Genomic DNA, 24616 nt, shown 5'->3' with positions numbered 1-24616 from the left:
ACTGAACAACTTTGTACAAAAAGAGAAAAACAAGAGAGAGCCGTGCTCAGTATTTTCATGAATCCATGGTGGATCTTTTCAGGTTTACAGACATGTATGTTGCTTCTCTAACTGTGCAGCCAGACAGCAGTTCATGCTTCTTTGGAATATACTTATATCTACGATAAAATTAACCTGGATTACTTCATATATGCCAAAGGTCTGCAAAAGTTTGCAAATTCAAGTCAAAACAGTAAATTAGTCAAAAAGAATTATGTTTAAAAACATAGATGACCTTAATAGCTTAATAAAATGCAATATTATAAAACCAAAACTAAAAAAAAACACAAAAAACTAAAAGAAAAAAAATATAAAAATGAAATAAAACTAACAAGCAAAATATTAATTTACACTGAGAGAAAATAAAAAAAAATCAATACAATAATAATAATGATGATGATGATGATGATAATAATAATAATAATAATAATAATATATTAAAATAAAGTTAGAAATAAAATAATTTAGTATAATAAATTAATACATTTACATTAAGTAAAAAATAGAATAAAAAGGATGCTCTATAGACTACAATAAAATCAAGTCATAAATAGAATAATAATAACTACTACAATTTTTAAAAAGTTTCTGGATTTTTTTTTATTGAATAAAATGTACAATTGTCAATCAATGAGCTCTAGTGACCTAAATCTAAAACAAAATAAAATAAAATTTAAATAAAATAAAATAAAAAACTAAAAAGCTTAAAAAGCCACATGGAAGAAAATGACAAGACCCAGTTGATACTCTGGGGTAAGTAAAGAACAACAAAGAAAAACCTGTGAAGCAAACTCAAAAAATTAAAAAAAGCATCTTTTCATGAAAGTGTTCAAGAGTTCATATTTCCCTGGATGAGGTCTCTCAGGCACAAACGATCAGGTCTGTCACTCCACCTCTGGGTGCTGCAGGGTCAGTTAAGGTTGCCATGTGGATTTGGTTTGGCCCCGCCCACCAAACTGACGCAGGTGAGGTGGCAGAGCGTGACAAAGTAAACAGAGATAATCACGTGTGGAAATGAGAGTGTAACTATTTGTACTCTTATTTGTACAACTCAAACATTAAACTAAACACATTACATATTACTAAACATAACAAATTTCCCACGTGTGGGACTAATAAAGGTTGTCTTATCTTATCTTAAATACTGTCCTACTCCGTCCTACTGTCCTACTTCCGGCGCCGCTCCGAGCTGGCAGCCAGTATCAGCAGCTCCGACCTGACCGAGTCCTTTTTTTTCTTTAATATATAAAGAGGTTTTTGTGTGTACACAAAATAAATATGGTTGTCAGCCACTGCCCTTGTCTCTTGTTGTGTTGCAGGTCAGATGGGGTAAAGAGAGACAACATACAGGCAGATATTGCTGGTGTCATTTGGGATTTTATTGCTCAAAATCACAAATTACAGGAACAAAGGGCTTGTGTTGATAAATCAAAGAAAAGAATACAGATAAATGCTGACAAACATTTTCCATATTGACTTACAATCCCCCCCGAACTAAAAATCTTTAAAACCTAAACCAAAATACAAAAAACAACAAAACCTCAATTCATATTGAGGCTAACAAAAATGTAACTAATGAGTGGATGCAGTCTGTGTATCTCCTGGAGGCTGCCTCAGAAACTGAGTTAATCCCTACAGACTCCTGTCTTAAAACATATAAAACAAATATATATATATTTACAACAAAGCAAAAAAAATAGGCTAGTTTTGATCTTTAAAGACAATTCCATCCAACTTTATAATTGTTCTTTTGGTAACTCATGTCCCTAGATACTGTTGTGTCTGTATAAAAATTTTCTAAAGGCAGTGATTAAAGATTACAGTTAGGGGCATAGCCTGTTTGACTCACGGTCAGCTGTTCGGTCGGAAAACGTTGCTAATTGAAGTCATTCTCTGAACCTCCACAATCGTGCTTGTGCTTCTGGAAATATTTAGATCATTTTTAAGTGTATTTATTTGTTTATGTATGTATGTATGTATGTATGTCAAATAATATAGGATTTGGAATCATATGCGTCTGCCCAGTGCAACCATACAGTTTATAGAAGGGCATTGCTAACCAAGCTAACTATCCTTAGCTAATAACTTGGCACTCTACTTTCATCCAAATATGGTTATGTCTGGATCCGAAGAACAACCATGTCTGCAGCCAAAAAGCAGGACTGAAACCTTTGAAATGAGGAATCTGGGTGCCGGTTTTTGCTCAGTGTGTTGAGCGGGCGACCACATGCCATACGGCTGAGAGTGGCCGGCCCAGGTTCTGAGTCCGACCTGTGGCCCTTTGCCGCATGTCTGCCCCCTTCTCTCTCTGCCCCTGCTTTCCTGTCCTTTCTTCACTGAGTCTATCAAATAAAGCTCAAAAAGGCCAATAAAAAAAAAAATTTTTTAAAGTGGAATCCAAAACCAGTGAATTGTAGGCTATCTTATATATACAGTCTAATCTACATGTGCAATGGTGGGGCACATAGGTGCAAAAATGGCCAAAGCATTAGTACATTTTTTTAAACACTTTTAATCTACGCAAATGCTGGCTCTTTCTTGAAGCTCACATAAGTACAACGATGATCCGTAAGTCCCAAGCCTAAATGCTGGGAACACAGGTTTTTTGAATGAACACTGGAAACTGTGGAGGTGAATCAGATTGTCATTCGAGACACTATAAAAGGACAGAGTACCAGCAGGCCAGTCCACATACACTGCAACTTTGAAAGATTCAGTCTTTGGGGGTGCTGGCAAAGGTTTTCCTTTATTATTGTGCCAGGCAAAGCAACCTTGCTTGGTGTACTCCAAACTCCAAGATTGATCATTTCCCCCCAACCAACAGTATGGACCATTTCCTCTTCTTTCAATTTCTCTGTAAGTCACTGCTATCCCAAATGTTCCTTGACAGTGAACCTCCCAGTAACAGTTACTAGTTATGCCATTTTTACACATTAGCTGGTACCAGAAGTCAAATCTTTCTGGATGGTTAGGATATGGCTCTTCCTCTCTGACCACGGTCACCTGTCTGTAGTTGTTTGATAGCTTTAACTTTTTGTGAGCTGAGTTTTGTTCCAGTGTGAGTTCACAAGCATCTGATGAGAAGAAATGACACAATGCAATAAATAGCTGACAACAGCTTTTTGACATTTTTGCATAAAAATAACCTAAAACACTGGCAGATTAAAGAGTATTGAAGTAGTAGTACAGTATTAAAGTAGAAAGAGAGAAGCCTAACAAAAAAATTAAATGAAACTAATTTTAAAAAAAAAACATCCATTATATATCAATGAGAGAAAAAGTATGTGAACCCCAGGGATCAGAACAGTTTCTAACCATTCATGTTGTGGGTTGCCATATCTGAGCAGCTTCTATGGGTGTGCATGTAGCCTACTTTTGTCTATGAGGTATGTCTTTGACAGGTTTAGACTCTGACAGAGTACAAATAGATTCAATTAGAGATCACATAGTCTGTCTGTGGTTAATATTTGGATTGACTGAAGTCTGAAATCTATGTATATAATCTATACATCATCTTAATAATTCTATCAACACTACTATGCTTCCATGTTATGACACTAAATTAAAAATATTCTTACACTTTTTCACACCAGGTTTCAACCTCCAGGGTCCACAGTGCTCCGCTCTGGAGGAAGATATACATAAAGTCATCAGGATATCCTTTGGAGCATACTCTTTCAACTTTTCTTTAATAAAAAAGCTGAATAGCATACCAAAGCAAACAGCAAAATTATTATGAGACTGGTAAACGTGTTAAACATGGTAAACTCCTCTAAAGTTAAAATGCTGCATAATATACTTTCCTGTTTATGTCTTAGTTTTTTGTTTGTTTCTTTGTTTTGCCACCAAGGTAACTTGTTTTACAGGTATACATTTACCAAATAGATTATTTGGAGCAGTTTGTCAACAGCTGGATAGCAAGATAGCAAAGCAATTCTACTGTAACTCTCCTATCTGATTTTGCCTTTAGCAAGCTTGGTACCTGAGTATTCGTTTTAAATCCTCAGAGAGATGCTTTAGTCCTTCCTCTCCTGGATGATTATAGCTCAGGTCAAGCTCTCTCAGATGAGTGGGGTTGTTGTTTAGAGCTGAAGCCAGAGCAGCACAGCCAATCTCTGAGACCACACAGCCAGATAAACTACAAAGCCAAGCAACAACCCATATATCTTAGATATTTTTATTAGAACTGACATGAATTTGCTGAGATCATTAATCATAGATTGAAAAGAAAATTTATTTTCAACAACAAAATATACAAGCAAAATACTAAATCAAATAACACTTTAATCTTCAAGTTTTCCTTAGACTGAGAAATCCTGACCTGAGAGTTTCCAATTTGCAATCCGGATTCTGCAGTCCTTCAGAAAGCAGCTTCACGCCTATATCCTGCAGGTCATTGTTACTCAGATCCAACTCTCTCAGATTAGATGACGGAGAGCTAAGAATTGAGGTTAGGGCTTCACAGCTTTTATGTGACAGATTACAGCCACTCAACCTAAGGGAAACAACAAATAACACAAGGAAATGTTATGCTTTAGCCTTTCCCCAATTTAATATATATCATAACTTCTTTGAGACTGCTATAGACCTACAATGATTTCTTTGAAGCTTTGACCACTGGTAGTAGCCTCAGAAGAACATCCTCCGAAGCCGAGTACTTCTTCAGGTCAAACACATCTATCTCTTTTCCTGATGAAAGTAAGATGAAGGCCAGGGCTGACCACTGATCAGGAGAAAGTTGATCTGGAGAAAATTTTGTGGAACTGACATACTGTTGGATCTCTTCTGCTATAGACCCATCCATCAGTTCATTCAAACAGTGAAAAAAATTAATGCTTCTGTCTGAAAACTGATTCTCTCTGATCTTCTCCTTTAGGTACTGCACAGTTTTCTCATTAGATTTTAAGATGCGCCCTGTCTTTGTCAACAGATCTTTCAGGAGGTTCTGATTGTTCGGCAGTGAAAGGCCAAGAAGAAACCGGAGGACCATGTCCAGGTGTCCATTTGGACTGTGTAAAGCTTTTTCCACAGCACTCTGGTAGAAGTTTACTTCAAAATGATTTTTTTTAATACCCTTTTTGGTTTGTTGTTCTTCCAGCAGATTGACTCCAGAGCTGATGAATGTCTCATGTATATAAAGAGCAGCCAGAAACTCTTGGACACTCAGATGGACAAAGCAGAACACCCTGTCTTGATATAGCCCTTTCTCCTCTCTAAACACCTGTGTGAACACTCCTGAATACATTGAGGCTTCTCTGATTTCAATGCCACACTCTGTCAGATCTGAATCATAGAAGATCAAGTTACCTTTCTGCAGCTGTTGAAAAGCTAGTTTTCCCAGGGATTTAATCATCTCCATGCTTTCTGGATTCCAGTGCGGATCTGTCTCAGCACCCTTTTCATATTTGACCTTCTTCACTTTGGACTGAACAACCAGGAAATGGATGTATAACTCAGTTAAGGTTTTGGGAAGCTCTTCTCCCACTTTGGTTTTCAGAACTGTTACAATGATCCAGCAGAAGACTGGGATGTAGCACATGTTGTGGAGGCTTCGTGAAGTCTTGATATGGGAGATGATCCTGTTAGCCTGCTCCTCATCTAGTATTCTCTTCCTGAAGTACTCGTCTTTCTGTGGGTCAGTGAACCCTCTGACCTCTGTCACCATGTCAACACACTCAGGAGGGATCTGACTGGCTGCTGCAGGTCTTGTGGTTATCCAGAGGCGAGCAGAAGATAGTAGATTACCTCTGATGAGGTTTGTCAGCAGCACATCTACTGAGGTGGTCTCTGTAACGTCACTCAAAATGTCAGTATTGTGGAAGTCCAGAGGAATTCGACACTCATCCAGACCATCAAGGATGAACACAACCTGGAAGTCTTCAAAGTTGTAGATTCCTGCTTCTTTGATTTCAGTAAAGAAGTGATGAACAAATTCCACCAAGCTGAACTTTTTCTCTTTCACCACATTTAGCTCTCTGAAAGTGAATGGAAACATGAACTGGATGTCTTGGTTGGCTTTATTTTCAGCCCAGTCTAGAGTGAACTTCTGTGTTAATACTGTTTTCCCAATTCCAGCAACACCTTTTGTCAGGACTGTTCTAACTGGTTTGTTGCTTCCAGGTGAGCTTTTAAAGATATCTTCTTGTCTGATTCTTATTTCTGGTCTGTGTGGTTTTCGGGAAGCTGCTTCAATTTGTCTGACTTCATGTTCAAAAGTCACCTCTGGAGCTCCCCCCTCTGTGATGTAGAGCTCTGTGTAGATCTGATTGAGAAGGGTTGAATGTCCAGCTTTAGCAATTCCCTCAAACACACACTGAAACCTGTTCTTCAGCTTTGATTTGAGTTTGTATTGGCACCTGGGAGCAAAGCATTCTAGATGGGAAATAAGAATTGAAATTGGTGAGTGGATCTTTTTTGTTGACCTGTATCTCTCACTAGTTTAACAAAACACTGGCTATTTCTACATTTACAATAATTTAAAAATGCAAATATGCACAAATTTTCCTGCTTTCTTTTGGGATATTTTCATCACATACAGCGTTTAAATCCTCTTACTGTTCTGCAGAAGGTCAGCCAACGTATTCAGCTGCATTTGCTTTAGGATGTTCACTGTGATCTTCAGAACTGCCTCTCTGTTGGTCCTGCTCTGCTCTTCATTCTCAATGTCTTTATCTTCCCTGTAATCATCTTGGCCCATCAAAATATTCTTGAATGACTTTAGTTCATTCTTCACAAGTGTGTTGATTTCCTTTTCAATTTGCTGGAACATAGTGCAGCAGTATTTCATAACAGAAGGTACAATGGATCCAATAAAAAGTCACAATGGGACATTTTTTTCCTGAATTGCTTTTGTGCTGTTATGACCCATACAAGCTGTTTGCATGCTGGTCACTATGGATTTTTTTTTGCTGCCAGTCAAGAGAAAGACTCCACTGACGCTTTTAAAGGGAGAAATGATGTTTAGACATTTGGATTTACTCATAATTACTATTTATTTTGTTTTGTTTTATTTTGTGCCTCAATCTAAATGAGTTGCTTTGTTGGTAAGGCAATGGGTTAGAGAATGAGTTAGGTCTAAATCTAATACAAGAGTTTTGTTTAATTTAGAAAAATAATGTATGTATAGGTCTAGAACTTTTGCAAGTACCAAGGCTACAATCATAATTATTGTGGCAGGTTTTTTGAGGAATTTTGGATCACTTTTGCTTAAAACGTTTCTTCAATGTGTTGAAGTTTGAGGACATTTGTTTATGCAAAGCTCTCTTAAGGTCCCATCACACATTTCAGTGGGTTATGGTCTTGACTTTGACTGGACAATTGCATCATAGACAAAACATATTCACTTTAGTTTGGTCTGATCAAAGGACATTGTTCTGGAAATGTTGTGGTTTGTTCAGATGTAACTTCGCAAACCTAAGCAGTGGTGCTCCGTTCTTTTGAGAGAGAAAAGGCTATCCCCTGGAAACCTTTCCAAACATGCCAAGTCTTTTTCTATGTGTTTTGTCTATGTGCTGTCATGAAATTGGTATTTAACAAACTAACTGAGAGCTGCAGACTCTGAGATGGAGCGCTTGTGTTTTTGTGTGTGTGTGTGTGTGTGTGTGTGTGTGTGTTTACAGTTTCTCTGAGTATTTTACAGTCTGTCCTTGGAATGGTAAATGCACTGCATCTTAAAAACCGCTTTTCTACTCACACTTAAAGCATTTTACATTCATATTCCAATGGTTAAATCGGAGAGTAACTTAGCGGTTAGTATCTTACTCAGAGATGTTTGGCATGCAGACTGGAGCAGCCAGTAGATGACTTGCTCTATCTCCTGAGCTACAGGCATCCCAATATAGAGGAATTTACATTCATTTACATTTGAATGTACATTATTGGACAGATTGTTGTATTGTGTTAACACACACCTAAATGCTCCACACCAAATAAATGCCCAAACCTCTGCTTTTATAGAGGTGATCACATGTTTTGAGGATTAGTTAATCAAATGCATTTGATTAACTTTGATTAGTAACAGCTGGATGCTACTTATCCTTTTAATTCCTATGTTCCTATGTTTTTCACAGAACTGCTTAGGATTTTAGGTTAATCTTTGCTAAATAAATAATGATATGATGTGTATATTTAAGTAATTGTAAAACCAGATAATGTTTTAATTATGTCCTTATATGTAAATCCTTTGAGTTGAAAGGCTGATTAGGGAGCTTATAACTTATTCAGCACATGTTTTGATACACATATTGATGTTTATCTGTGGGCTTGCTTCATTACACAAAGTATGCAGTCATAATCACAGATAATCTTAATCTCATGAATTTAAGCTTAGCACTTTACTATGTCATAGATATATCCCTGTAATAATACAACACTGTTTTATATGTCAGAAAAAAATCAAGCAATTGCTGTTCATACAGACCTCAAATATGGAGTTCAGGTTTTGTTGATTCATTTGGCTTGACTGAGCAGGGTTGACGCGCTTTAAAACATCTGGAAAACTGGGCAGAAAGAATTATGTTCTGTACCAAATAGATAAAATTTTATTTCCCACCTCCCCTTTTTGCCACGCTTTTGTCATGGGCTTCATAAATTCTTCAGATTTCTCACTTTGTTTTTGAAACGTAATAAAACTTTCTTTTTAAAATGTGTCCTTCCTTGAGGTCATTTTTGTCTTACATAATTCTCTTAGATTGGATATAATCTAAACTAAGGAAGGACCAGACTAAAATCATATTTGGCATGGTTGAATCTTAACAAGGTTCCAAGTAGAGCTTCAACATGCAACAAAAAGCAATGGGAGTGAGGCAAAACATTTTCTGAGCATGCAATTTATTGAAAACAACGCTTAAACTGAAACAGGCCATGTAAAATGGCCTGTTTCAGTTTCACAAAATTTTGTAATTTTTCAAGTGGTCTTGAACTTTTGATCGGGACTGTACATATATACACAGACGTGCGTGTGTGTGTGTGCGTGTGTGTGTGTGTGTGCGTGTGCGCTTGCATACCCTTAACCATGCAGTTTCAACATTTTCTGTTGACTTACACAATAATTTTGTAAAGCCAATATTAAGTCTAATTCTAGATGCTAGACATGCACTGTAAATGTTGAAAACTTTGTTAAAGTTTTTTTTTTTAAAAAAATATTGGATCTATAGCAAATTGTTTTGCTAAATGTTAAACATACAATAAAATACTCCCCTCATATGAGGAATATAGTACTATGAAAATGTCTTGAACCAGATCTTGTTTATATTTTGGTGTGACCGCCTTTATTCTTCAACACAGTGTATTCAACTTTCTCAACATTTCTTTAAGTCGTCTTCAGGAATAGTTCTCCAGGCTTCTTGAAGGACATTCAAAGCTCTTCTTTGGATGTTTGTTCTGTTCTCTGTCAACATGATCCCACACTGCTTCAGTAATGTAGAGGTCTGAACTCTGGGGAGGCCGATCCATGACTGATAGTGCTCCACTGTGTGTTTTTCTATCCACATATGATTTTACTGCATTGGTAGTGTGTTTTGCATCCTTGTCATGCAGAAAGAGGAAGCTATTACCAATCAGATGCTTTCCAGATGGTATTGCATGGTGGAACAAAATCTGATGGTACTTTTCTGTGTTGATAATTCATCAGTTTTGACAAGATCTCCAACAGCATTGACTTAAATGCAGCACAAACCATGACAGAGCCTCCACCGTGTTCTACAGGTAGCTGTAGAAAATCACTGCTGCACCTCTCTCCTGACCTTCTCCAAACACACTGATGATTTAAATGTAAAATGTCAGTGGATTTATCACTCCATCAGAACTGTTGTCACTGATTTTCAGTCCAGTTCTTGTGTAGTTTTCATACCTCAGCCTCTTCCCCTGTTTCCCTTCCTTAAGAGCGGCTTCTTGATAGCCACCCTTCCACTGAAACCCTTTTTGATAAGGCTTCAATGAACAGTAGATGGATCAGCTGAAGGTATATAAGCATCTCTCAGGGCCTGTGTCAGGTCTTTGCTAGATTTTTTTCCTGGTTCTTAAGGTCTTGACTTTCAGATACTGTTCATCTATTGTAGATATTCTTTTAGGCCTTTTGTTCCCCTCTTGTCCAGTTTCCTCACATTTGTACGAACACAGTGCACACCATGCTGAGATATGCCAAGCTATCAGTTAACAGCTATTTGGGAATGACATTCTTGGTCCAAAAATACTGTTTTGTGTCTGTCAAACCGTGTTTTCATTGACATTTTCTATTGATTCAATATAAGATATGTGAACAAATGATGTCATTTTGTGACAGGCTGCTCGTAACAAAGTACCTTAAAGATAAATTTAAAACAGCTTCTTTGGTAAGTTGTCTGTTTTGTGTAGTCACAACAGTGGTTCATCCCTTGAGTTAAGAGCCTTTTTTAATGAATGAAAAAAGTGAATGAATGAAAAGTAAGTAATGAAAAGTAATGAATGATTCATGATTCATGTCCTCAACATTCATCTGAAAATGAAAATGGTCAGGTCCAGTGCAAGGACTAGAATGAAAATGACTGAAAAAAAGCATTTTTTTCTGGAACCTGCTTCATGCTAATAACAATTCATGACACTGTTGAACATAAATGTATTTAGTGTATAATGTGCTTAGGAGTTGTCCTGACCATTTCCCACCTAAAGAATTAGTGGGTAAGCATATTTAAAATAATCTTAGAATAATCTTACTTTGGTCCAGTGGAAGAATGATCTGTTTTGAAGTTAATAAGGCCTTGTTTAGATCCATCACTCTTCAGGGACACACTGCTGGGCTCAGAAAAATCTGGCCTCTTGCTGTTGATCCTAGACAAACAGTAATATAAGTAATATACACATACACCATAAATGTCTGTTATCATGCACTTCAGGTAGATGATGATATGATAAGTTAAATCAAGTTAAAAGAGGTCAGAAAATGATAATAATTATAAAGAAAACTTTCCCTGGATGTAAAATTAATTTATTGTTTGAATTTAATAAGTGGTTTAGTATATTGTTAACCATGTAAACTCCAAAGACACGACATCTCACTCCAAGCGCTTCATTCTTTACGCCATGTTTCACACAATGACAACAACTCACCGCGGGCAACCGTACTCTCGCTATATAACAGAAAATAACAACTTAACAATCTCCCTCTTTCTTTAAAAAAACAAAAACAAACTAAAAACACTCCTTTTAAACACTTTAAACATATATATGAAAACAAAAAAAACTTGTCAACATTTTTGAACATTCAGGAAACATTTCACTGTGCTTTGCTTTACTTCAAGCATACTATCACTGCACAAAATAAACAATAGTGCATTTTAACGCAAAGAGAACTTTGTAAACAAAGGACCACAGCATCCAGAGTCCTTCATCTAGTGCTTTTAGGAGGGTTAAAGGTGAAACTCCCTTTTTTGTCAGACGGTTGTTGGAATCTGACCAAGAAAACTGTCTGATTTTCTTGGCTTGTATGAGCTCTTTAATGCTGCTCATTTCTAGCCTCAGTCTCTTCTCTGTAACCTGCTTAGTGGACTTGAATGCATCAAACAAGGAATGATTGTCAGTCACACAGATCAATGGAAGAGCATTCAGGCCAGTGTTACCAGTTGTAAGCTCAGAAAAAAGTGTTGCCAGGAAGACTGCACTGTCTATCCATCTGACATGGCAAGAGTTTCTCCTGCCAGTGTACTTCTGACCACATGCCTGATTTTTTTAGACTGCCAAAAGAGAGGACAAAACTCCTCCTTTACCCATAAGGACGATTAATGCCCCTCCTTGAGTACCGCCATCAGGAAGGTTGCCAAATGAAGCGTCACTGAAAACAACCAATGCCAAATCCTCACTGTTACCCAAGTGCTGAAACTTAAGAGTCACTTTCTCTGCCTTAAGTTTACGGATAACTTTGTTCACGTCATGAATGGACTGTACAGTTGCATCTTTGATATTAGATCCCAGGCTGCATGTGTCAAACATAACATCTGGTCTCGTTTGTTTGGCAACCCACAAAATCTGTCCTATTTTTGACCTGAGTTGCTCACGTTCTGTTTCACTTAAGGAAGCCTCCCTCTGTACAGCCCGTGCTACTTGTAACTGAACCGGTTGTAGATTGTCAGTGTAAAGTTGTTGATGCACCTCTATTACATCATTAACTGTACAAATGCCCATACCAACATAAGAAAAGCTGTCATGTTCTTCACGCCCCACAAGGAAGGTAGATTTCAGTACAGGAATGACATGAGTTGCAAAGTGACTTGAACCAGCCCAAAGGAAATCATCAACGTGACATGCAAGCACTCCTGCAATCTCAGATTTTTTCATTCTGCCAATAGAACACTGCGGGATCAACCTGTGATATTTTACCACCAGTGTTGAGCATAATGTCTTTGACCTTATTGTACCAATAAAGTGAAGCATCTGCAAGTCCATAAACACACTTTTTCAGTTTCCATAGAACATTGTCCTTGCCAGCTTCAGGTGGCGGGCAAAGATAAATGTCTCTTGACAGTTCCATTCCATGCAAAAAGGCAGATTTAATGTCCATTGGATTCACTTTCCACTTGTTTTGACATATCACAGCTAGCACCAGTCTGAGGGACTCAGATGCACATGTTGGAGAGTCTTTCTGTAGTTCTTGAGTATTTACCTCTTCAAACCCCCGTGCCACAAGTCGGGCCTTTGGGACAAAACCATTAGTAGTTTCTTTGAGTGTAAAGACCCATCTGGTAGACACACATTTTTGACCCAAGTCTTTCACTTCATCAAACACACCATTACTTTGCCAGTTCTCAATCTCCTGCTGCTTAGCAACATCAAAAGAGATATCTTTTGTTATGAGTACATCTGCATCTCTGTTTTCAGGTTCAGTGCAAAGACCATCAACCAGCGACATGTCTAAAGCTTTCTTTTCACCTTCTCTACCATCAGGCTCAAGATATTGCACATTGTACCAGTTTTTGAATTGCCCTTTGGCTTTTCCTGTACAGTCAACTCGTTTGTAGTATACTTTATCTCCTGCCTCATATTTGTCATCTGTAGGCCTAAATTGCTTGCGTAGTGCTCTTCTGATCCTTTCTGAAGACTCTGCCTCAGTAAATGCTTTCCTGGAAGCATGTAATGCTGATATATGTTCAGCTACTCTTGCACTTACAGTTGTGCCCTCTAAGGCAGCGGGTTGGGGTTTTGGCCAAACACAAGTTGATGTGGACTATAACTTTATACAGGGTGGGCCATTTATATGGATACACCGTAATAAAATAGGAATGGTTGGTGATATTAAAGTCCTGTTTGTGGCACATTAGTATATGTGAGGGGGCAAACTCCTCAAGATGGGTGGTGACCATGGTGGCCATTTAGAAGTCGGCCATCTTGGATACAACTTTTGTTTTTTCAATAGGAAGAGGGCCATGTGACACATCAAACCTATTGGTAATGTCACAAGAAAAACAATGGTGTGCTTGGTTTCAACGTAACTTTATTCTTTCATGAGTTATTTACAAGTTTCTCTTTGTTCACAGCCTTTGACATGTCGAAGAGGTTAACACGTGAGGAGCGGATCGAAATTGTGTTGATATCCGGTGAATGCAGTAACCGGGTCATTGCAGCAGATTTCAATGCAAGACGCCCTACGAGACCACCCATCTCCCATGCTACAGTTAGCAAACTGCTTGCTAAGTTTCGTGAAACTGGTTCAGTGTTGGATTTGCCAAAATGTGGACGCAAGAAAACTGTCACTAATGAAGAAACATCAGTGGCTGTCCTAGCTTCATTCAACAAGAGCCCACAGCGTAGCACTCGCCGCATGTCACTGGAGAGCGGCATTAGTCGAACATCCCTTCGGCGGATATTAGCTACTCACAAATGGCACCCTTACAAACTCCAGCTACTGCAGCATCTCAACGAGGATGACCCAGATCGGCGCACAGAATTTGCAGAATGGGCAAAACAAAAATTGGAACAGGACCCTCAGTTTACGCAGAAGATTTTGTTCAGTGATGATGTCTTTATCCAATGTTGAAGTTTTCAGCCATATCCCGAATCTCTGTGTTGTTGAACTCTCTGCCGTTATCCGAGTAGAGCCGTCTGGGTGCACCGTGAATGCTTATCCAGATGTGAATGAAGGAGTTGACGATCTCTGCAACTTTCTTTGTCTTTACGATGCTGCTGACGCTGAAGCATGTGAAGTGGTCGATGATGTGAAGGTACCACACGTTGGGCTCCAGTTCATGTAGATCCATCACTACCGTCTCATTATACTCAGAAGCCAGGGGTAGACCAACAGCAACTGCTTATGAAGCTTCACAAGAAGCTTTTGTTTCTCTTTTGTAGACATTTCAGCAGTTACAATGAGAACTTAATTTTCATTGCAGCTTTCTGTAGTATTTCCATCTCTAATGTCCACACAATAGTGTCCTGAACTAGTGAGCTCTAGGGGAACAGGCTGCTTTAACACGACAACACTGTCATTCTCCATGTCTACAACAGTCCCTGCTTTCTTGACAGACATTTTGCTCAGTAGTAGTGGAATATCAACAGGAACTACTTCATTTTCAATGTCACATTTCGTTTGTCCAATTTTGGCTGGAAGTTTCACTTTTTTGCTGGAATACACTACAGTTCCTTCCCGAAAGTGAAATGGTCTGGAGCTAGGGGTTTCTGATTGCAGCAACTTGTTTACTTGGCCTTGGCTGAGGTCACTCATGTAACTATCTAGCCACTTCTGACTGCAAACTGTACGTGTATATGCAGTATGCTGGCTGATCCCAGTGCTTCAGTCAGGAAGATTTCAGAGTCTGTCATTGAGGCTTTAGTGTACAGGGTAATGTTACACTCCTCCACTTTCCATCTTCAGTTAGCTTTACTTGGTTACCATTACGATGAGGACAGTCTTTAGCCCAGTGGTAAGTGCTCTGACAAATAGCACATCTTGTTCGCTTGCCAAACTTGTCAAGATGGGTTGGTACCTTGTAGTGGTTGTCGCTGTCCACTCCGCGACAAAGTACCGTTATTTTGTTTGTATTTAGGACCTTTTTGCTCCGTAAGGAAAACTGCATTTTGGTTCAGTTGAATTCCGCTGAAAATGCCAGCTACTTTCCCTCTGAAAATCCATTTCAGTGCAGACTTTAAAGACACAAAAGTTAAGTCTGTGCACACTGTCAGTGCAAGCTGTCGACTTTTCTCATCAAGACAAGCTGTATCTAGAAGCTTAAATGCTAACACAGCATCAGGCAGTGTCATGTGGTACTTTTTCATCCGGTTATAATGCTGTTCAAAGTCTGTAATGTAGTCTGCCATGGACACACTGTGGTCCTTTGCAATGGAGTCAAAACACGAGTAAGCTTCATACCTTGTGCCTGGATAAAGGATTTCCTCACAAACCGGCCCCAGACCGTAAGACTCGGCCCTCATCTCTCCTCCACTCGCACACTGAGCACTGGCTCCCCACAGGGCTGTGTGCTGAGCCCCCTCCTGTATTCTCTCTACACCCACGACTGCAGTTTGACCCACAACAACACTCTCATCATCAAGTTTGCTGATGACACCACGGTAGTCGGACTCATCTCGAAGGGAGACGAGGCAGAGTACAGAGAGGAAGTACTGAAGCTGGCAGCATGGTGTTCAGAAAACAACCTGGCACTGAACACTAAGAAAACCAAAGAGCTCATTGTTGACTTCAGGAGACACAGCACCGACTTGGCCCCCCTCTACATCAACGGGGAGTGTGTGGAGAGGGTCCACACTTTCCGGTTCATTGGTGTCCTCATCTCTGCTGACATCTCCTGGACAGACAACATCTCAGCGGTCATCAAGAAGGCCCAACAGCGGCTGCACTTCCTGAGAGTCCTCAGGAAGTACAAGCTGAACTCCAACCTGCTGCTGACCTTCTACCGCTCGTCCATTGAGAGCCTGCTAACCTACTGCATCATGGTATGGTACGGCAGCTGCACCAAAGCAGGTAGAGTGAGGCTTCAGAGTGTGGTCAAGACAGCACAAAAGATCATCGGCTGCCCTCTCCCCTCCCTGATGGACATTTATTCCTCCCGCTGCCTCAGCAGAGCAGCAAACATTATCAAGGACAGCTCCCAGCCTGGCTTCAACATGTTCAGCCTGCTTCCCTCAGGGAAGTGCTACAGGTGCATCAGCACAAAAACCCACAGACTCAAAAACTGTTTCTTCCCCAAAGCGATAACCACCCTGAACTCACACATGCACAGATAGCACAGCCCCCCACTTCCCACTTCCTCTATGGACCACCACTGTGCAATACCAATTCTATGTGCAACAACTCAACTGTATATACATAACACTATTTATTACATATCACTTACGTCTTGTATATTGTACATTTTATATATATATGTTTTTCCCTATGTTAATACTGTCCATATGTACATAGCGCTGCAGAACTGTACCCCCCCAGCCCCCCCGAGCATGTTTACACTGAGTAGGAGATGCTCTGTATCTCATTGTACAACTGTATAGTGACAATAAAGGCATTCTATTCTACCCATGATCTTTCTCTTTTCTCTGAAACACCACGTCCAGTTTTGCAAGTAGTGTTTCCATACCGTCATCTTTGTTCAAATCTTCCGCGGGTATCTCCATGGCTGTTTCTCTGGCTCTCCCCTCGAGCCCCAGCGCCACCGCGAGTGCCTGCTTCTTTTTATCCAGCGCCGTAACTCGTCTCCAAATATTAACTTCATTCTTCCAGCACTTGTATGGCCTGGCTTCATCAGGCTTTGGTGGTACTTTATCAACTCAGAAGACACGATGTAGTAGTCTCACTCCAAGCGCTTCTTTATGCCATGTTTCACACAATGACTACAACTCACCGCAGGCAACCGTACTCTCACGATATAACAGAAAATAACAACTTAACAAACCAGTGTGTTTTCCTACTTTGGTTTTGATGCCAGAGAACGAAAGATCTTGGTCTTTGGTCTCGTGACTGATGCATGTGATTTACTTGACCAGCAGCCCTATACAATCTACATACTTAATTTATGGTGGTTTGAACCACAGCAAATGTGTATGTATGTATATGCTCATCATGAAAAGCAGAGATGGTGGCTCCAGTGAAATACTTCCTATTGTTTTTAACACTTTTTTCCAAAGATTTATTTATTGATTTTCCAAATGGTATAAACAAGGTAGACAGAGAAAAAAATAAATAAAATAATATATGTAAATAAATAAAAATTCAAAAAAATAACTAAATAAACAATAATAAATAATAGTGCATGCTCATCGTGTTTAGCCAGTGTGCGAATACACACATGCAGGCATATACATTTACCCATGTGAATATAACCATATACATACATAGACACCCCCTCCGGGTCTATGTCTTTGCGAGTGAAAAATCTTTTATATATGTATACCCAGGCCTCCTCTATCGTACGGAAGATATATGTGTAATCTGGCTCATCTGTTATTCCAAATAAATTTATTGAAGATTGTTTTTATCTTTGTGAAGACGTCATCTGGAGGACTGAGAGGAATAGCTTCAAAGAGATAAATACATTTTGGGAGAATATTCATCTTGAGAATGTTTATGCGTCCAATTAGAGAGATTGGCAGCATAGACCATCTATTAATTGATTTCTTAACAGAATTAATTGTTGGTGCGTAGTTTGTGTGTACCAATTCATCTGTTTTAGGAGTGATTTCTATACCTAGAGAGGTGAGGCTGTCTTTGGCAACTTGAAACATTGTTTCAATGGGTGGTTTAATTCTTTCAGAATGTTTAAAGAAGTGAATGGCCGATTTGGATTAATTAATTTGGTTGATGTTTTGATGTTGCCAAAAGAGTTAATTGTTTTGAGTAGCTGGGAAATTTAGCTCATTAATTTTGACAGCATTAAAATAATGTCAATGCAAATAATCTAATTTTGGACTCAATGTTGTTTGTTCTGTTACCAGAGATATTTTGGTTGGTCCTTATGGAAATGGCCAGTGGCTCGATTGCTAGTACAAAGAGGAGAAGTGAGAGGGAGCAGCCGTGACGTGTACCTCTACCTAAATTGGAGGGTTTAGATATAATGTTGCTGGTTTTAACTGAGGCTATAGGTTTATTATATAATATTTTAACCCTAGTCATAAAGTAGGTGCCAAAGCCAAACTGAGAGGGTACTTTATAAAGATACCAATGCTTGACCCTGTCAAAGGCTTTTTCTGCATCCAACGAAAGCAGAGCCATGTCTGGATGTTCTGAATTTGTGTAAATTACATTCAATACTCTGCAAATACCATGTTGTGTTTACCAACCCCTGTTCTGGTTGGGGTCAGCAAGAAGATGAAGGTACCGCTCAAGTCTCTTTCCAGTAATTTAGCTATTATCTTGGCGGCAGAATTTATTAGTGAAATTGGTTGGTAGGATTCACATTTCCGAGGCGGTTTCCCAAGCTTAGGGAATACTGTTATAAATGCATTATGCAAGGATGAGGGTAGCTCTTTTAAATCATAGTTTTCCAGTAGCATATTGTATAGTGAGGATATCAGTTTGTCATTGAATATTTTAAAAAGATCTAATGGGATTCCATCAGGACCAGGAGCTTTTCCTGCTTTTTATTTGTCTATTGCATTCGAAAGTTTACACATGGATAAGGGAGAGTCTAATTCACACCGAGCTTCTTCAGAGAGTGAAGGGGTACTTATTGAGTCAAAGAAGGAGTCTAATGACTCTTGGGTTGCATCTCGTATATAGTTGTGAGCAATAAAGTTTAAAATGATCATTTATTCTTTGAGGATCTGTAATGCTTTCATTTGCGGTTGTAATTTCGTTTATTTTTCACTCGTTCAGTAATGTTTTTTTGCGCCATGCTAAAAGTTTTCCTACCTTTTCTCCCTGATCATAGTAGGTCTGTCTCAGTCTAATAGTTAATTTTTTCATATTTAGCTCTTAGTCCTAGACGTTTTTGTTTTTTTTCTTTAGTGTCATTTAAATTTATCTCCACCTCTTATTTTACCTTCAAGGTCCAACATCTCAATAATTTGTTGATTTGATTTGTTTTTTGTGTAACTTATCATCTGGCCACGTATAAATACCTTAAAAGCTTCCCATCTAACTGAGGTTGTAGTTTCAAGTTTATTGAAGTAAAAATAGTCATCAGTATTTTTCCCTACAAATTTTAAGAACTTGGGGTTATGTACCCAGTGTGGTTTTAAACGCCAGATGGGATTACGTCTAGAAGCTGTTATAACTTAAAAGTTAAGTGTGGTTAATGAGTGGTCGGATATAAGTACACTTTTGTATGAACAACTGTTGAATCTGGGGAGAAGAGAGTTTGATATAAGGAAATAGTCTATGTGACTGTGGCTATTGTGACTGGCTGAGTGACAGGAGTATTCTCTCCCTGTTGGGTTTTCTATTCTCCATACATCTTTCAGGTTTAGTTCAGAAATGAAGTGTTGTATAACTTCTCTAAATTTTGGATGAGAATAGTTTACACCTGTTGAGTACAATTAAAATGTCCTCCAACAATTATATCCCCGTGAAGAGCTGCAATAGAAAGGAACAGATTGTTGTAAAAGCTGGGGTCATCGATATTAGGGCCATATAAATTACCTAAAATTAAGTCTTGGTTCATCACTGAGCATTGTATAATGATGAATCTCCCTGTGGGGGCTAAGATGTTTTTTTTATACACATGGGCAATGATTTATGAATGAGTGTTGTCACTCCCTTAGCGTGTGTTGAGAAGTGGCTAGAAAAAACCTGACCTGGCCATCTCCTCCTTATCTGAGCAATTTCACTTGGAAGTAAGTGTGTTTCTTGAATAAAGACTAACCTTGGTGGTATTGTTTGAGTCTGTTCATTACCCTTTTAAATGTAATAAATTTCCTAAGGCCTCTTACATTCCGGGAGAGTAGTTCAAGATTTGAGTGGCTACTCATTGAGTTTGCGCCCTTATTATCTGGAACTTGATTACAACTTGTCTCACCTGTCAGAACTTGCAAATTATTGTGTCAAAAGCACTGCACTCTATGAGCAACACACTCTTATGAACAAAAAAAACACAAGCCCAGGACCTCCAACCTGTGGAGATCTTAGAAGATTCCCTCCCACTCTCATTACAACATGGTTATACAACAGATCCTTTAAAAGGAGCTAAAAAAACAAAACAAAAAACCTTCCTATTGTTAACTCAAAGCTTTAACTCTGATTTAGTGTTAAACACCAAATCTGTCTGGAGTTGATAATTTAACACTTGGTGTTAAGAGTTTATATATTAACTCTCAAAGAGTATTTTAGTTTAACTACGTAAGAGTTATCTTCTAATTCATTCTAAAAAGCGGGAATTTTACTGTTCTGAACTTCTAGAAATTTCTTTTAGAAATAAACATTCACTAAAAAGATGCAATGGTTTTTGAAAAACATTTATTCTGAACTGTGACCACAATTTCAAAACATTTTCTGAAAGATGTAACAGTATACATGTTCTCACTTTCATTAGAATTTTGTTTATCAAAAGGTCTGACATGGTAAATGCAAATAACAGCGTTCTCATCACTTATTTCTTCAATACAATATGCATGTCCTTCATTCATCCCTTTGTGGAACTTCAACACACTTCTGCTCTCCCCCATATTCCATCTTCACAAGCATATCCTGTGCGGAGATTGAATAAAAATTAGTTGACGCTAATTAATGGCACAAATAATCCAGTAAATTGCAGCACAGTAAAAAAAAAAAAAGGAATCCTCTTTGAGCCATTACTTGTGTAAAGTATTTTCCCAAAAGACAAGGACACAGGCAACAGGTAATACTGAACTAAATGTAAAACCTCAACCTTTTTCATTTTTACCTAAACCGTGTGCACAAAACTCTGGAGGGATCTATGCTAACGTAGAATCCAGTCAGGACGTCTGCTACTGCTGTTTGCTCGTGTTTTTTTTTTTTATGGGCGATCGTTTTCAGGCTTCAAGTAGCACCATTATACCAACATTTCACATTCTACACATTGTTTTAGGTGTATTTGACCAAAGGTTTGACTGAAAATTCACATGCAAGCTTTTTTCAAGGCTGTGGTATTTGCCCGCAAACAATACCTTTCAGCTAGCTAAAACAGAATATTATGCTATCAGCGAGCAACATGGCTAATGCCTTTCACACAGCTTTGTCTCAACTCCAAAGAGCCACAGAAGTAAAAGCTCATAATAATAATTGAAACAATCTTTGAAAAAATGACTTACCAAGCATGGCAAACAACTCAAATATGTAGAGCAAAATGTTCTGAAACGGCTTCACTTCAGCTTCGATTGGAGCCGTGCTGGGGGCGGAGTCTGTGAATTTACTCTGTTGGTGTCATAGCCCCTCTAGGAGTTCAGAGTTAAGAGGTCAAGAGTTAATGTTTCCATTGTAACACCTCCAGATTTGACAGAGAAACACTCATTTTTAACACTCGTTCTTGAAGTTTCTTATGAAGGGAAGCCTCTTTACTTGTAAGGGAAGAGACATCGTCTTCAACTTTGCTAATGCGGCATTCTGCTGTGGTAAGCCTCTCTGAAAACACCCCAATTGCGTCCTTTATTTCTTGGTTTGATGTTATAACTTCTTGCAGTTGAGCAGTAAAGTGTGTTTTCAGCAACTGAATTGCGGTCAAAACACTAGGCTCAGTCTGTTGGGCACTAGCGCTAGCTTCTTCCATCTTCTCGGTTTCAGGTTCGTTGCTAGCATCGTCGTCTGATCCATCCTTTCCAGCTGTTTTAGGGTTAGGTCTATGTTTATTCGACATCGTGACTGGCTGGGTCAGTGCAGAAGCTTGTGTCAGAACAAGTGTCAATAAAAGGGTGGCTTTAGCTGCAGTTACAGGATGTAAAGGTCGGAGCTCAAAGTTTTGCATCCATTAACCGGAAGTTATCCACACAGTACTTTTATTTGTTATCAGACAGTGACTTATATACCGCTCTCCTAAGGTCCTATACTACGTCATTTCAGTCGGGTTGAGGTCTGGACTATGGGTTATTGCAGCACCTTAAAGCTTTTCTTTTTCAGCTATTCTGTTGTAGATTTGGTATTCTTTGGTATAATTTTGGCAATGCTTTTTAGCTGGCAGACAGATGGTCTCCCATTTGACTCAAGAATACTTTGGTAAACAGAGGAGTTCATGACTAACTCAATGACTGTAAGGTGCCCAGGCCCAAGCTGCAAAACAAGCCCAAATCCTCACCTCTCCAAACTTTTTTCCAAGCCTTATGTTGAGCCTTATGACCAATCATCTCCATTTTGTTACAGAAAACGTGGGGTTTGTTCAGATGTAACAAACCTAAACCCTGCTGACATCTTCTTTTTAGAAAGAAGAGGCTTTCCCTTAGCAATCCTTCCAAACAAGCCATGCTTGTCCAGTCATTTTCCTGTCATGAACTTTAACATGTGTCAGCTGATGTAATAACTATAGCTTTTATCTGGAACCTTTTTCATGGTCATGATGCATGACACGACACAGTTGAACTTAGATATATTTACTACATAAAGTGATCAGTATTATTGACCCTTTCTCACCTACAGAAAATTGTGCCACCAGAATGAAACTATGTATAACAAGAATAACCTTACTTTGGTCCAGTGGAAGAATGATCTGTTTTGAAGTTAATAAGGCCTTGTTTAGAGCCATCACTCTTCAGGGACACACTGCTGGGCAGCTCAGAACAAGCAGACCTCTTGTTGTGGATCCTAGACAACAGTTATATCCACATACACCATAAATGTCCAGTGTTATCATGCACTTCATGCATATAATAAAGATCAAAGGTACTGTAAGTGAAATGATCTCAGTCATAAAATTAGTACCAAAGTCCACAAGCAAGAATAATTGCAAGTTTGATTGCTTGTTCGTAAAATGCTGTCCAAAGTGCATCTGACACTTAATGGGCTTGTTTTTTCTTTTTCAACTACATTGACATTTAATTCTTTAAAGGACCTCCTTTATTATATTTTAATTTATTTTTCCTATTTACCTGAGTTCTTTCGTGTAATTTTTCATCAATTCTTTAAATCTTACAAAACTATTATTTTTTGCCATCTTATGTTTTTTTTAATTGAGCTTGGTTTAAAAACAAGTGAACAAGTAAACTAACAAACTAATGAACAAATAAACAAACATTGACTGAGTTTGTAATAAACTAAAAACAAAGTTATTACTACATTAGTTGATTATTATTTGTTTTTAAACCTACAAAATAAGAAGTAACCAGTTTTAAAATAAAGTAAAAATAAAATATTTGACTTCAGATTACAGTGAAGAAGACTTACAAAGCAACATAACATAGAATGCTTGTACTTTATGTAATTGTACATGAAGTACAAGTAGATTAAAACTGTACTTAAGGTCCACTTCTGGCATGAGTGTCATATTGAGGTGAAAGCTTACATTTTCTCAGGGGAAAGCTGATGCTCCTTGATGTCAACAAGACCTTGCTTTGGGGACTCTGATCCTTCATTCCATTCACTATGCAGACATTCATAGACACAGAGTTGCACAGGGAGATGTAGTGGATATTATCATAGCATGTAGAAAATTGAGAGAGAACAAAATCAATTGACAGACAATTGACAATTGCTCTTGCAGAGACAATTTTAAAGAAACTGTTAAACACTTTGGCACTGTAGCAAAGTGCAAGGTTATTAAAACATAAAAAAAACTGTGCTACTAGTCTTTGATTTAAAATCTCAGATTTTTGTCAGAACTCTGTCTGGATCCATTAGTACTGGTGTATAGTAGATCACTAGTTCACTAAGTTCACTAGACAAAAAAGAAACTGTGCCAGTAAATTATTGTATAACTTTTCCATAATTACAGGTGTTATAGACACTACTGACATTAACATTTTTCAGATCAAAGTGGGTTCCAGTATTATAACTGAGATTTTAAATTATTTTTAAATGATACCAGATACAAGGGGGTCCCATGGTATCTGGTATATGTAATATAAATGTATAATTAATTATGATAATATTAAAGTGTAGATATAACTCTAGGGTGATAGTGAGCTATTACATAAACCTTTGACCAGTGTACCTTTCCATTTTGTAGATACTCAGCAGCCACTGCAATCAGAGACAACTAGAGAGTGAAAATGCACACACAAAAAACTGCAGTCTAGACTTAAAAATAATATGGTGTGTCTTATTTGGGCATTTTATATTTACTGGATCAGAGAAAGTGACATCAATTTTCAGACAAACAGGCAATCAGCAAAAACATTGACAGAAATATTTCGCTTTTGGTCTGTACTGACTGTGATTCAAACAGAATAATACTTACACAAATTATTCCATGTATTTAGCGGTTAAAATCTGTCTTTTACAGGTAAACCTCCAAAGCTTACCGAAAACATGATTACATTAAGCTGCTTAAAAAAAATAATAATAAAAATAATGATTAAAAAATAAAAGAAAGTATTGCATAGGTAAAACTGTATGCTGCCCTCTCTCCTTTGCTGGGTCTTATTGTCTGAAGCTTGGTTTCACTTGCTCCTCTGTATCAGATTATAAGACAAGGACAAAGGTTGCATAAACTATTGTGTCTTATCTAAATAACTTTGTACCACTGGACACACATGCACCACACAATCTAGCTACAATCTA

General features: G+C 38.2%; 1 protein-coding gene across 1 annotated transcript; it reads right to left on the bottom strand.

Moving 5' to 3' along the window:
- Nucleotides 1-1518: 1518 nt before the first annotated feature.
- On the bottom strand, nt 1519-24066 carry LOC147301998 (protein NLRC3-like). The gene is made up of 11 exons (XM_086283875.1): nt 24048-24066; nt 23400-23477; nt 22586-22702; nt 10732-10845; nt 8459-8537; nt 6595-6799; nt 4632-6411; nt 4361-4534; nt 4022-4177; nt 3618-3664; nt 1519-3113 (listed from the first exon to the last, which is right to left on the bottom strand). Exons 1-11 carry the CDS (start codon nt 24053-24055, stop codon nt 2551-2553), a joined length of 3321 nt encoding a protein of 1106 aa, XP_086140001.1. The 5' UTR covers nt 24056-24066; the 3' UTR covers nt 1519-2550.
- Between the last annotated feature and the right edge of the window lie 550 nt (nt 24067-24616).

This window comes from Aulonocara sp. 'chitande type north' Nkhata Bay, linkage group LG23, assembly GCF_057382095.1.
Source record: "Aulonocara sp. 'chitande type north' Nkhata Bay isolate Kocher_YH1m ecotype deep benthic linkage group LG23, A_spYH_male_GT1.1, whole genome shotgun sequence".
In the NCBI taxonomy this organism is placed as follows: domain Eukaryota; kingdom Metazoa; phylum Chordata; class Actinopteri; order Cichliformes; family Cichlidae; genus Aulonocara; species Aulonocara sp. 'chitande type north' Nkhata Bay.
The sequence above is the reverse complement of the archived record's forward strand: the minus strand, read 5'-3'. Positions and strand labels throughout refer to the sequence as shown.

Coding starts and splice junctions, on each gene's coding strand:
- LOC147301998 (XM_086283875.1), bottom strand. Junction 22,703..23,399: donor CAGCTTTCCCCTGAGAAAAT/GTAAGCTTTCAC, acceptor ACTGTTGTCTAG/GATCCACAACAAGAGGTCTG. Junction 6,412..6,594: donor GGCTGACCTTCTGCAGAACA/GTAAGAGGATTT, acceptor TTTCCCATCTAG/AATGCTTTGCTCCCAGGTGC.